General features: G+C 40.2%; 1 protein-coding gene across 3 annotated transcripts in view; it reads left to right on the top strand.

Annotated features, from left to right (window-relative positions):
• Positions 1–11,342, top strand: part of KIF16B (kinesin family member 16B) — a 140,763-nt gene extending 129,421 nt beyond the window's left edge. The window contains exon 26 of one of the 3 annotated variants that reach the window (XM_051792671.1): positions 9,793–11,342. In XM_051792671.1, the coding sequence (XP_051648631.1) occupies positions 9,793–9,951 (159 nt within the window). In that variant the 3' untranslated portion in view covers positions 9,952–11,342. The remainder of the gene's footprint in view (positions 1–9,792) is intronic. The other 2 variants (XM_051792669.1, XM_051792670.1) reach the window with 2 other exon arrangements.
• The last annotated feature ends 1,376 nt before the right edge of the window (positions 11,343–12,718 follow it).

The following is a 12,718-nucleotide window of genomic DNA, read 5'->3' as shown; positions in this document are numbered from 1 at the left end:
AGTACTTTTCTTAGCAGCATCTAGATGAGATGGACTTCAGAACGCGTTCAGAATACATTTGGTAATCATTGGAAGATAAAAGAAAGCTGTTCTTTTTTTTTTTACAGACATGAATGCACACCAGAAATGACTACCAGTGCAGAAGTAAACTGCTGCAAATGCTGTTTGATAATCCTAGAGAGGCTTGTTTCATATCCATAGTCTGAACTACAGAATGCAATATCTTGGAGTGATGGTTTTAATTTCCCACTAGAGGAATAGGGATGCAGTGGGAGCAGGGAAGGAAAGAGCACAGGTGCATCCACAAAGATAAGAGGGTGTGTGGTTGGGCCATATTGTGAATATCAATATACGAAATCCATAGTTATATGGATAGTTAAATGAAATCCATGTCATAGATCATTTTCTGTTAGGTACAGTTAGTCTATACTAAGTGCCTTTCATAATCTCTAGTAACCATTGAAAAATTTAAGAACAAAAATAACTGCTTTTCAGCAACAACACTAAAGTCTTGCCTTGCCTACAGACAGTAAGACTTTGCATTTAGCCATCTGAGAGCAATTCCACACGTTGGGTCCCCATCCGTCAGTCTTCATGGCTTTTCTGGTTTTGAAGCATCAGCCCTCAAAAAAGTTGCAGCTTTCAGCACTGAAGCATTTAATCTTTTTTGAGTGGTTCTTCTTCTTTTGTAAGACCCAGTTGGCTTCAAAAAGTGAATAAATAAAATTAATTTTACGTATTGATTACAGTCACTAGATACAAAGAAGCAGAAATTAGGACTTTGTGTAGGTCAGCAGTTGATCCCATACCAATAAAATGTTACTTTGATTAAATACCGTAGACTCTCAGCCAGGCCCACAGCAATACAAGACATTATTCCTATAATAGGAACAGATGATAAAGATGATTGTTTAGAAGGAGTGAAAGCCTGGGGTTATATTCTGGATGAGTTAATTTTAAGCTCTGGTCCAACAAACTATTGGATGCAGAAAGAATGATGAGCCTAAGCAGCCCCTTGGTCCCATTTGCTCCAACTCAAGATGTTATTCAAGATCGGGTCTGAAACCCCATTTTGCAGAGTTTGCTATAGGTAACTTAGCATAATATACATTCCCCTTGACAAGAATTTTGGTGTTTCTTTAGCTGTATAACTTCATATCCCTACCTCAAAAATGGTCTTTTGAGATCAGATGTTTATGTCCATTGCAACCAGAATTAAATAGGATTTGCACTTTGGAGGCATTTGGTTTTTTCTTTCCTTTTTAGATATTTCAGAGTATCAGGAAATAAGGAGGTATGTTTATCACGATTTAGTAAGTTTAGAATATGTGACAGCATATAGTTTGAGCTCCAGTTTAGCTCCAGATCTAATGTGTTTTGCTGTCAGGTCAGAATAAATTGCCCAAGATCCCCCTACAAATCAAGTTTTGAAGTTGTGTACCTTTATCTCGGTCTCCAGTAATGGCTCTCCACATTCAGATGTGGGCAGATGAATAAAGGGGGTGCTTAGCCAAGGACACTGGATTGAACTCGGTGCTATCCCTTTTCAAAGCCAGCACATCAGTCATCCTCCAGCATCTGATTTCACCAGAGGAAGCAGAGGGTGATGCATGTCAAGTGCTTTGGTAGCTGTTCACCAAGGCCACTCCAGCAGACAACGCTGTCACTGCCGGCCCAGGGATGCATGGTAAATTAAATCTTGTTGTTCTTTCTGAATAAATTTTGACAGGACTTGTTTTGACTTGTGCTCTGGAGAAAAGATGAGTTTCCTTCACTAGTCAGGTCTGTTTTGATCCTTTTCAATACAGCCACTCACTTCCTGAAGACAACTCACACTGATAGAGCACCTGTAAATCATAGCCCTTACTGCCTTTTTTTTCACTTTCCTGCCAGCCTACAATCCAGTTTTGATCGGAGCTGCCTAAAGCAAATAAATATAAGCTTTTAGCATGCAGACGTTCTAAGAAATATGAAGTCCTGTGGATTTTAAATGAATTTCAGTCAGAATAAGATTGTAATTTGGGATGTAGACTGTCTTCAGAAGTTAATTCAACTGATGTGGCATAATAGTAATTCAGCATAATGTGTGTGTATGTATGGCCAGTCTTCGCGAGCGAAGATTTGGGAAAGGTCATTACCCTTCGAGCCTGCGCAGTGGATTTTTTAGGTGAGACACAGTGTGCGCTGAACTGAGCCCACCCTTTAATCCTGAGGTTCATCTGCCGGGGCCGAGCAAGCTTGGACAGTGGCAGTGAGATCCTCAGGATGTAGGTTTGTTTAGAGTGACCTTCTCTTAGATGGATGGCCTTACAGGGCTGACGAGCTCCATCTGCCCGGAGGGACTTTTCCCTGACCGGGAATCCAACCTGGGTCGCAGCGGTGAGAGCGCTGCAACCTAACCACTAGACCACCAGGGGCCCCTAATTCAGCATAATGTGCTCATGCCATCAGACTTGCACAGAAAAATGCTCCAAATAGCTATAATGAATAGTTTGGATTTTGAAAACCTGGGAGAGCAATTTCACCTTGATTCATAACTGGCATCTCTCAGAATACATGTACATTAAGAAAATTCAAAAAGGTGTATGAATTCAAGTAAATTTCAGTACCACCTTGGGTAAAGTTAAGTTTTAGTGGCAGTCAAACACTTCTGGAAATGTAGTGGTAGAATCTGCTTTCACCTGTACAGCTGTGGAGGAAACTAACCCTGATTCACGGAATCTGCATTATGCTGTGCATGAAAAACATAGACAGACTTTCTCAAGGGGATAAAAATGTAAGTTCTAGGATTTTTTAAATGGAATTTAGTCTGGTTAAAGAGCTTGATTCTTACCTGCTTAGTTCCAAAGTCGTTTAGGTACCTCTAAACGTGCTGTGTATGGTATTGCTGCATCTCTCTCTGCTTTGGGTAAAGTCCATCCCCAACACAGACTTCTGCAGTGTTAGTGCCACTGCAGAGACAAGAAGTCAAGTATCCATCAGTCAGCTTTGTAGCTCCAACAACGGCAACGGCTTTGAAAGTAAAATTCTGGTTTTATAGATCCAGCATCTACAGCCATGTTAATATTTGGGGACTATATAGGTAAATCAATTCACTAACAAAAGAGCTACATTACATTTTTGGTAGGAGCTTGCAGACGCACCTCCTCCCATCTAGCTTCTTAGCAAACAAGTTCAGTCCAACAAGTTAAGAGCTTACATATGTGTGTCACAGTCAAATTGGCAAGATGTTTACTAGTAAATCAAAAAACCCAACCTAGCATAATTTGCCACACTTGCATTATTTCTGTTAAGAGATGCTTGTAATGTAGGATTTGTTTGGGATGGAAAGTGGTGTGTGGGGTGGAGTTGTACGTGCAAACACACAGGGTAAGATGATACTGACTGGGATGTTCTCGATCAGTCTATTTATTTATTTATTCACTGACTACTAGGCATTACCTGTAAACAGCCTTGCTTCTGATTAGACCTAATCAAAGTGAGCAGGAAGGGTTTGATTAAAACAAGCCAATCCTTTATTCTCAGCTTGTGTTTATCTAGCCATGAGCCTAATTAATGCCTGTCAATCTGAAGCAATTACCCCCCCCCTTTAGTATATGACTAAGTGGTGACTTGTCATTTTCAAATATGTGAATCTGTCTGTTCTCCTGAGAAATCTCTTTGTGCTTATGCAAGTCATGTGTGACTCAAATAAGTTCTCTGATACGTGGGACAGGCACATTCTGGAGATATTTGTCACCTCTGGCTCCTCAAGGAGGCTTTGCACTAGACACTGACGGTGTCTAGTACTGCTGGTTTTTTGTAAGGAGAACCCAGCCATCCTGGTCTTTCAGCAAAAGATAATTGGTCCAGGTGATCCTGTCATAATTTTAGAAGCTTTGTCTCCCAAATTTTTCCACAGAAATAAGATCCTTCAGGCACCAGGTAGTCTCCCAGGCAGTAAGTATTTTTCTCATTGCTCTGAAATCGCAGCTGCACAGAATGACCCTAAGGGTGTGTGCAGAGATAAATGTGTGCGGATCCAGAGGTGACATTAGGTGCTTCCTGAGGGGCCTGAAATATCACTTGAGATATTGAATATCGCATGCTGTTCCTCTCACATACTTTACTCAAATCTGCTTTATGGTATCTTGCAATATATGTCAAGGTGTTGGGGAAAAGAATTGAAGCATTGTGTTTTCTTTATTAAAAAAAAAAAAAAAAAGAAAACCCCACAGAAGACCAGAATGTTTCTGAGCAAGTTCTATCTGGTGAGTGGAGAATTGATATGAATCTGGAATTGATGGAGGTGAAGGTACTAGTTGTAGCCCATGTATGGTCCCCCATCCTTTTGGAGTGCTGTCCTCCAAAGTAATGCCACCTCATATTCTGTACTCTTGCTATCTGCAAATTCTTTCCCTGTTTGCTCAAATTTAATAAATCCAGAAATGGATCTGAAACTACTGTGAGAGCTATGAGAGCATTATTCTGGCAATTACTCACTCTTGATTAGCAAGTTTAGCCTTAGGTGGTCCCTGAGGGAAGGGCAGATGGTTTGAGCAGCAGACATAAGGGAGAAACTTAACTGTGGTGAACCAACTTGTGACCTGGAGGGCTGAGCTATCCTTGCAGACTGCAGGAGGAGCCTGCACAAAACATCCCACTTTGGACAGCTTGAATACACCTTGTAATGTCGGGGTATTTGGCATAAGAGAACCTGCTCCCTTGGAATTCAGTTTGTAAAGGAACTTCCTGTATTGTGGCTAATGGCCTGCCCTGTCCTCCACACCTGACCCAGAGAATCCAGTCCTGTGTGGTGGTGGAGATATGATGTGTGTCCTGGATTAAGCAGAGCTGGCTTAGTTTACAGCCCTTTTCGTAAGGGTTCATATCTTCTTCACTCCAATCCTAACTTACCTCCCTGTACAGTGTCTGACTTTTGCCAGTAAGCAAAGAACAAAACACAAGGAAGTAGTAGATCCAATGAGAAGTTTGAATGCTATTTTTCTTACTGTGTTCTGTATAAAACATCTCCCCAGACAGGGCCCTTTGCCAACCTGAAGTCTCCGTGGGACACCATCACCTGTCAGTACCATTTCAGCCCAGCTTTGTTTTTGTCAAAAGGCTGTAGTTAGTGACAATAGCTGACGTTTCTGCAGTTTTGAAAAACCACTCTGGAAGTAATTTTTTTCTCTTCAGTACATCAATGGAAAGGTTTAAAATGGAGAAAGTTGGTTAATTTGGGGAAGGATCCCCAAATATTAATTTTTCCTTTGCTGTGCCCAACAATTACTTTCTAGGAGACAAAGGCAGGAGGAGATGCGCTCCCATTTCTGCATTCCATCGGGCTCCCTTTGCATGCCTTGTCTTCTAAGCAGATCCTTATTTTTATGATCACAGATTGGAAGCGAAGTATGTGCCTGTCTGCTTGTTTTGAGGTACAGTCTTCCTCAGGAAGATCTGACTTTGCAAATACCTAATTACAGCACAGTATGGTTTTTCAGAGTCAAGGAATATGTTTCAATCTGTCTGGTTTGGGGTGTTTGGTTTCTTTTTTTTGGTAGTCAGATTCCTATCCTATAGAAAACAGCTGTGATACCTGCGTATGCTTTGCTCTATGAATAATTCAAATCAAAGTCTGATTTAAAGCCTGCAGTGCTTAGCACTAGTCAACAGAATAATTATGTGATTGGTGCTGAGAGGAACTAGCATCTATATTAAAGGGGGAGAGGAGCCTATGCTAAAGTTAGATGAGCAAGTTAATTAGTCCTGCCTCTACCACCAGTGACCTTCGATGACCTTGTGGTAGAGCTTTTGACTGTCACATTGATGTATAAGTGTTGAAAACTTGGTATTGTTTCAAAGAATCCCCAAAGCCTTGTAAGGTTTATCTTATTAAAGTTTCTGGTGCTTTCAGCTCTGGCATATATTAGCAGGTGGTATTTCTAATGCTAACTGTAAAATGTAACTTTTAAAGAATTTTAAACACTGACTTTTTTGAGGGAATGGCTAGAAATAGCGGTATGAAAGCAAAAGCTCAAAGTTTTTTCGCTTTCTGCAAGTACCAGAGTTGATGAGTTTTTAAACACACCAAATTTTAATGAAAAAATCCAATTCTTGCTAAGCTCTGCTATTGGTCTCTGAGGCTATTGCTGTTTGTAATGGATTAGGAGAACAATGTCGCTGAACTAAGTTCCTCTTTAATATACCACAATTGAAAGGATGATAAGAATTCCACATTTCAGAAAGCTTTTTGATTGTAATAACTTTAATAACTTTAAATTAAGTTATGGCTTTATATTGAAATGTATAAAATTATGAGGTTCCCACATCACCAAGTAGTGCAAAAAACATTAGAATGACTTTGCTGTGCTGATGGATTGAGCTCAGGATGAACACTGGCCTATTGCTAAAAAGGTGAACCCTATTAAAATGATTTTTAATAAGCTTTTAAAATGGTTGCCATTTTGCTATTTGCATAATTAAAAGGGAGGAAAAGTACTCAGATAAGTAAAGAAAGAAAAACCTTTGGGCCTCACACCACTTTCTACAGTTTTGTTTCACTTGTAAAGTTAAAATTTGCAGATACAGCTGTCATAAATTTTAAATTAAAGGGCGTGCAAATTGTATTGCCTTCTAAGAGGGCAGAATCCTGCTTTTCCTGTTTTGGATTATTTTTTTTAACCTGCCTTTCTAACTCTATTTTGTACTCTAAACTAGTTCCTGAGTGTGTGTTTAGCCTGAACAACCAAACACTACTGATGTGTAAGTTGCCCATTTTACATCCCTGTTACAGTTCCAGGGTCCTGTGCCCTCACACTGAGACGTTTACAAACGAATCATTAGGATACTTTCCAGCAAACCAGCAGTGTAGCAGGTTGGATGCTATTAGTGAAATGAAACTCCAAAGTGTATTTGGAAGAACACTGATTACCAGGCTAAATAATCCAGAACAAATGGCCAGAGTTTTGAAAGGCTAACAAACGAAAATCACTAATAAAACTGAGCCTTTTGGAATATTTTAGCAGTTAACTAGTTTTTTCTTTCCGAGATAATCATGCAAACCTAGTAGCTGTAACGTAGTGCACAGGGACAATGATTTAGTTGCTATCAGTAGGAAGCAAATCAGTACACTAATTTGTATAAAATTTGGACATGTTTCTATGAAGGCAACCTGAGCTTGCCAGTCCCTGCTAAGAATTTTTTTTTTCAAGGAACACATCAAAAGATACCAGAGTGCTTCCCACCTAGTTTTAACTCACCACAAATAACACTATTCTGTAAATAGAGAAAAATTGTGTCTGCTGCTGGAAGTGGATTTAATATGAAAGCTTTGAAAACAGCTTTTCTCCTGCCCACCAAGTCCTGACAGAGGGGATCCTTTCATCTAGCCTTGCTCCCACTCCAGCTGCTTGCAGTGGCCTCCTGGGTTGCAGTGTTGAATCCCTTCTGGATCCCTAAGAAAGTTTTCTTTCTGTCATTTCTGGCACTTGTTGCTGTGCTGCTCCACTCCCAGCGTGCTGTGACCCTCATCCTCTCCCTATCCCATCTGAATTTGGGAAGCGTTGGTAGGGAGCACTCATCTTTTTCTCCTGTCACTTTCTTCATTGCCCTCATTGCAGCCAACAGGACAGAGCAACCTTCCCCTGTGTTGTCCAGCCACAGCTCTTTCATCGAGGCATATGCTTGTGGTGTGAGCAAACACTTCCACCATCAGTCAGTGTTCCCCTCACTCCAGGACGTCACTCCCAGCCAGCATCTTTGGGCAGAGCAGCCCGTATTTCAATGAAGCAACAGCTTCTTTGTGTCAAGGGCACACCAGCTCTGGGCTATCTTAACACATCAGCATTGCAAACAAGGGCAAATGCAGATCTGGGTTTTATAAGTGTGCTAATTTGCTCAGAGGTGGTTGTTGAAGAGCACATAATGCCAAGCCATATGGCAGGAAACCTTCATACAAAATTAATTCCATCATTATCTGGTAGAGTCTGCTTGTTGCCATTTTCCCAAGGATCTTTCTCGTATTCAGAGAATCTGTAATACTCACTGAGCAACTCTGGAGCACAGATCTGGGAAAAGAAGTGTACCTGCAGTTCCTAGTGTTTTCCTGTCACATAAGTGTATATTTAGAGCAGAAGGATTTTTTGTACTATGCCATTAGAGCTATCATGCCAAAACAATGAGTAATGGCTTTACAGGAAAGGCATGACAGTCAATTATCTGGCCATACATACCAAGGTGAATGCAATAGGTCTTGTAATGTGTCCAGCGAGATATTTTGGTACCTTTGAACCTTTGGTAGCCATAAACTGGAATTACTGCAGTAACTTTTCAGCACAGTGCTAAAATTCTAACATGTTTTACATTTGATTTTCTACCATATTCATTCTTCAGGCATTACTGGTTTGAGACTTTATTTTTAAAGAACCTTACATTGAGAACTAATTGTGATAAATGTTGATATGACATCTGTTGCTCACTTTAAATTACCTCTTAGTCTGTTGGAATTCATCTTGAAGGCACTTTTGTAATGAATTTTTTTTTCATGGACATTAATACAACCTGTGGCAGATCTGAATAAAAAAGAAAATTCACCATTCCTGCCAAGAGAATAGTTTATGTTCCAGCTGCTTTTTTTGTTGTTATTGTTTTCCTGCTTTCTGTGATATTAATACAGATGGTTTCCAAGGTACCTAAAAAGATAATAGGTTTGGAGGAATTCACCTTGGGAAGCAAGTGAATAATTAGGACAGTTTCCTGAACAAACCATTTCCATGACCCTAGAGCTGCTGCATTCAAATGACTAAACCTTGTGTTCTTCAGAGGAGAATGTACTTCTCTGTCTTGCAGATATAATTCCCACTGAATCCCAGATTAGTGAATAATTTCATGAGTTATGACTTCCTGTGGTCAGTCTGTAGCAGAGCAAAGGAGTTTATCTCTGCTCCAGATGACATTTCCTTTACAACTATTTGGATGATGTAGGGTATTTTTTAGCACCTATCTGATCAATTGATCTACAGTGTTTCATTCAAAAGATATAAATATGACTTATTAAGTCATGCTAAATGTGAAGGAAGCTTAATCACGTTTGTGAAAACTAACTGTGTTAATATACAGCTGCCACAGTTTCTGTGGGTACAAATGACTGCGAGCGGCACAGAGGTTGGTGAATATTAACTTCTGGGATGAGAAGGAAGCATCTTACACATGCTTCTTATGTGTAAGACTTAAAAAAAAAAGAAATTTCAAGGGCAACTCAGTGAAAAGATGCTGGTAGGTTCTGAGATAATATGGAAGTCATGCAATCTTTCTGCAGATGGCCTTGATCAAAACAAATCCCATTTGTGGTTTTTGGAGGCTTTATGAGCAAAAGATTTTTGAAGCCCTTTTGTGTCCATATGTAGTGAAATTCCTGCAGAATGGATTTGAGGTTTGCACCTGCTATGGTGTTTGGTAATGCTAGACAACAGTATTAGCGGGTCATGATTAGCAGAAAGCGTTACATGACTGCAGAATAAACCAGAAAGCACCACACAGGCACAGAACAGAAGAATTGCAAAGCTGGGCAGAGGAAGAAAGTGAAAAATACTTATTGTCTGCTTTTCCTGAGCTCAATACACACATTTCAGTAGACCTATTTTATGAATGGATTTACATGCTGATATTTATTAAAAGGACTATTCACAGACCATGGCAATCTTGTTTATTTTATTTTTTACTTTTTTACACTGGTGTTCATTTAATTCTTCAAAGTGATTGTAATCAATTTGATCAAGTAAACCTTACAACATTTTGCATTTCCTTCCACAGAAATACCTCAGGAGCTTTTTCTCTGCCATGCTGAAATCTCCATCGTCTCCACTGCACATCGATAAGGTGGGGCTGACACTGTCCAAATACACCATCTGCGAGTTCTCACCCTTCTTCAGGAAAGGTGTTTTTGACTACAGCAGCCATGGGACCAGCTGACTTTTGGGCCAGGATCCTTGCTGGAGAAATGCAGTCAGAGTGGTGCCTTCACTTCCATGGTGTGAGAGGAATGAGAGGAAGGACAAAAAGCTGTTTTCCTCCATACTTGGAAAATTGCATCCAAACAACACCAAATAGAGAGACAGCTATACCCCAGTGCTATCCCATGTCCTTTACCAGCTCTCATATTAGTGCCTGCATTTTCCTGGCATGGGATATATGGACATTTTGGTGTGAGTTGTTCTGTTAATACAGTACAAAGATTCTGACTCTCCTGATGAGTTTGGAACCCCTTCTTGGCAGGAGTGCTTCCTTCCCATTTGCTCAGACAATTTGTTCTGGTAGTTCGAGAGCATCTCATGTTTGCCGTGGCAGTGTGTCATGCTGACAGAGGGTTTCTGAGCAGCCTTTTGGTTTCTGTCCAAGCTGTTTCTTAAAGAACAGTTTCTCTGTTTCTTTACAGCATTCTGTCGTGTTTAAGGTAATGCTCACACTCCACTGTTGTTTCAATTTCTTTTCCCCTTCCAGATACACATTTTAGCTATTTGACTGTATAATTGTATAGTTTCCCTGAGAAGAATTGAAGGGTCTGGGTAACTTGAATATTTACAAAAATATATGCAACAGAAAGAATATAATTTAAACCCTGTCAAAGTCTTCCACACTTGGTTGTTTTGAGGCAGAACAAATCACTCACCATTAATGAAGAAGCAGAGGAAGCAATAGTTACCAAAGAACATGGTCAGCATCTTTTCAGATCTCCTAATTACTAAGACTGTAAGTGGAAACTCTGCACTGTACAGAACTCATAGCTATGCATAAAGCTTATGCAAAGTGCTATATATAATTTTTTAAATAACTTCCTCACAATAGCTGTAAACCCAAAATTTTATTTGCATCAGTTAAAATTTGCAGGATTTGACTATTAGTACTTTAAAATTACTCAGGACTCATTCAGACTTGCACATGTATATATAGATAGAATTCATTTTGTATTGCTGCAGAATCAAAAATATCTGTACATTGGAATTGGTTATGTGTACAGGTTAATGTATAATTGGTTGTATAAAAATCAGAATTGAATGACTTCTAGTTATTAAAATGCATAAGGAAAAGCAAGTTTCATGTGCTGTTCATTCAGAGTGTGAAGCATTGTTTCTGAGGTGCCATCACTGACCACTGGTAGCTTGTGGTAATGAAATTATTTCATGTTACAGAAAATTATCATTAAAACCAAAAGTAACAACATTGGTGACATTTTTATTTCATGACCTAAATTATAGGACCAGTAATGTTTTACATTTTATGAGATACATCCACAGTCCTGAGGGAACTGGCCAAGGAAGTGGCTAAGCCACTATCCACCATGTTTGAGAAGTCATGGCAGTCCAGTGAAGTTCCAACTGACTAGAAAAGGGGAAACATAACTCCCAATTTTAAAAAGGGAAATAAAGAAGACCCAGGAAACTAAAGGCCAGTCAGTCTCACCTCAGTGCCTGGCAAGATCATGGAGCAGAACCTCTTGGAAACTGCTAAGGCACATAGTAAACAATGAGGTGATTGGTGACAGCCAGTGGCTTCACTAAAGGCAAATCATGCCTGACAAATTTGGTGGTCTGGAGAAGAGAGACTCTGGGGAGATCTTCTAGACCCCCTTCCAGAGCCTACGGGTGGTCTAAGGGAAGACTGGAGTGGGACTTGGCACAAGGACATGCAGGGATGGGGGGAATGCCCGTAAGCTATGTTTATTAGATAATATGAAGAAATTCTGGACTAGAAATTCTCACTTGTGGTGAGGCACTGGCACAGGTTGCCCAGGGAGGCTGTGGAGCACCCCATTCCTGGAGATGTTCAAGGCCAGGCTGGATGTGGTTCTGAGCAACCTGATCCAGTGGAAGGTGTCCCTACACATACGGCAGGGGGTTGGAACTAGATGGTCTTTAAGATCCCTTCCAAACCCAGCCATTCCATCATGATGTTAAAAGATAACTGTATTCCATTACTAAGCATAGGCTGCTACAATAAGAATCTTTAATTAAAAAAAAAAGAAATTAGAATGTATCATTTAAATTTGAGAGTATTTTTTTTAATTTTGATTCATTTCAGGGAAAACAAAAATTTGGGTAAAATTTCTAAACCACCAGAGGCCAATTATCAGGAGGGTAGGCTTTAATGCCTTTGGATATGTCTGACACTATTTGACCCCTGCTGACTTAGGCATCTTAATACCTTCAACTGGGAAACTAAGCATTCCAATAAAATCTGTTGATTCCCAAACTGGTTTTTTTCGCCATATGCCAGCCATTCCTGGACTCCCTCATGCCCTTCTGCACTGAAGTGCTAACTTTACCTGCATTTCATCACCAACAGAGACCCAACCTCATGATCCTTGCTATGCCCAGTGCCTTTACTGCACCTCAAAGAGTTCTCCCAGGCCCTTCTCTGCACATACCATCCCCCTGAGCAGGAGACCGTGTCTTCTCTTCCTTCTCTACCTGGCCATTTGGCTTTGCTTGTGCTTTCCAAACCAGAAAGTGGAGGTTAGACACTTGCTGGATTCCTATGGTGAGCTGAGTAACTGGAGTTTGGTGTTGCTGGACAGGTTAATGGAAGATTGGTATCTTCATGTGGGTGTATTTCTCTGATGCCCAGAGTGATTCAGAGGCAGAAACTGGGGATAGTATTGCTGGTTTTCATATTTGACCCTAAATCTCACATCAAAACCAGTAACTATTCTGTTTCTCCTGCTCCCTCTCCTACCTCACTG

The sequence above is a fragment of the Manacus candei genome, unplaced genomic scaffold, assembly GCF_025592945.1.
Source record: "Manacus candei isolate 608988 ecotype Guabito, Panama unplaced genomic scaffold, ASM2559294v1 h1tg000035l, whole genome shotgun sequence".
Taxonomy (NCBI): domain Eukaryota; kingdom Metazoa; phylum Chordata; class Aves; order Passeriformes; family Pipridae; genus Manacus; species Manacus candei.
This window is presented reverse-complemented; position numbering and strand designations above follow the sequence as displayed.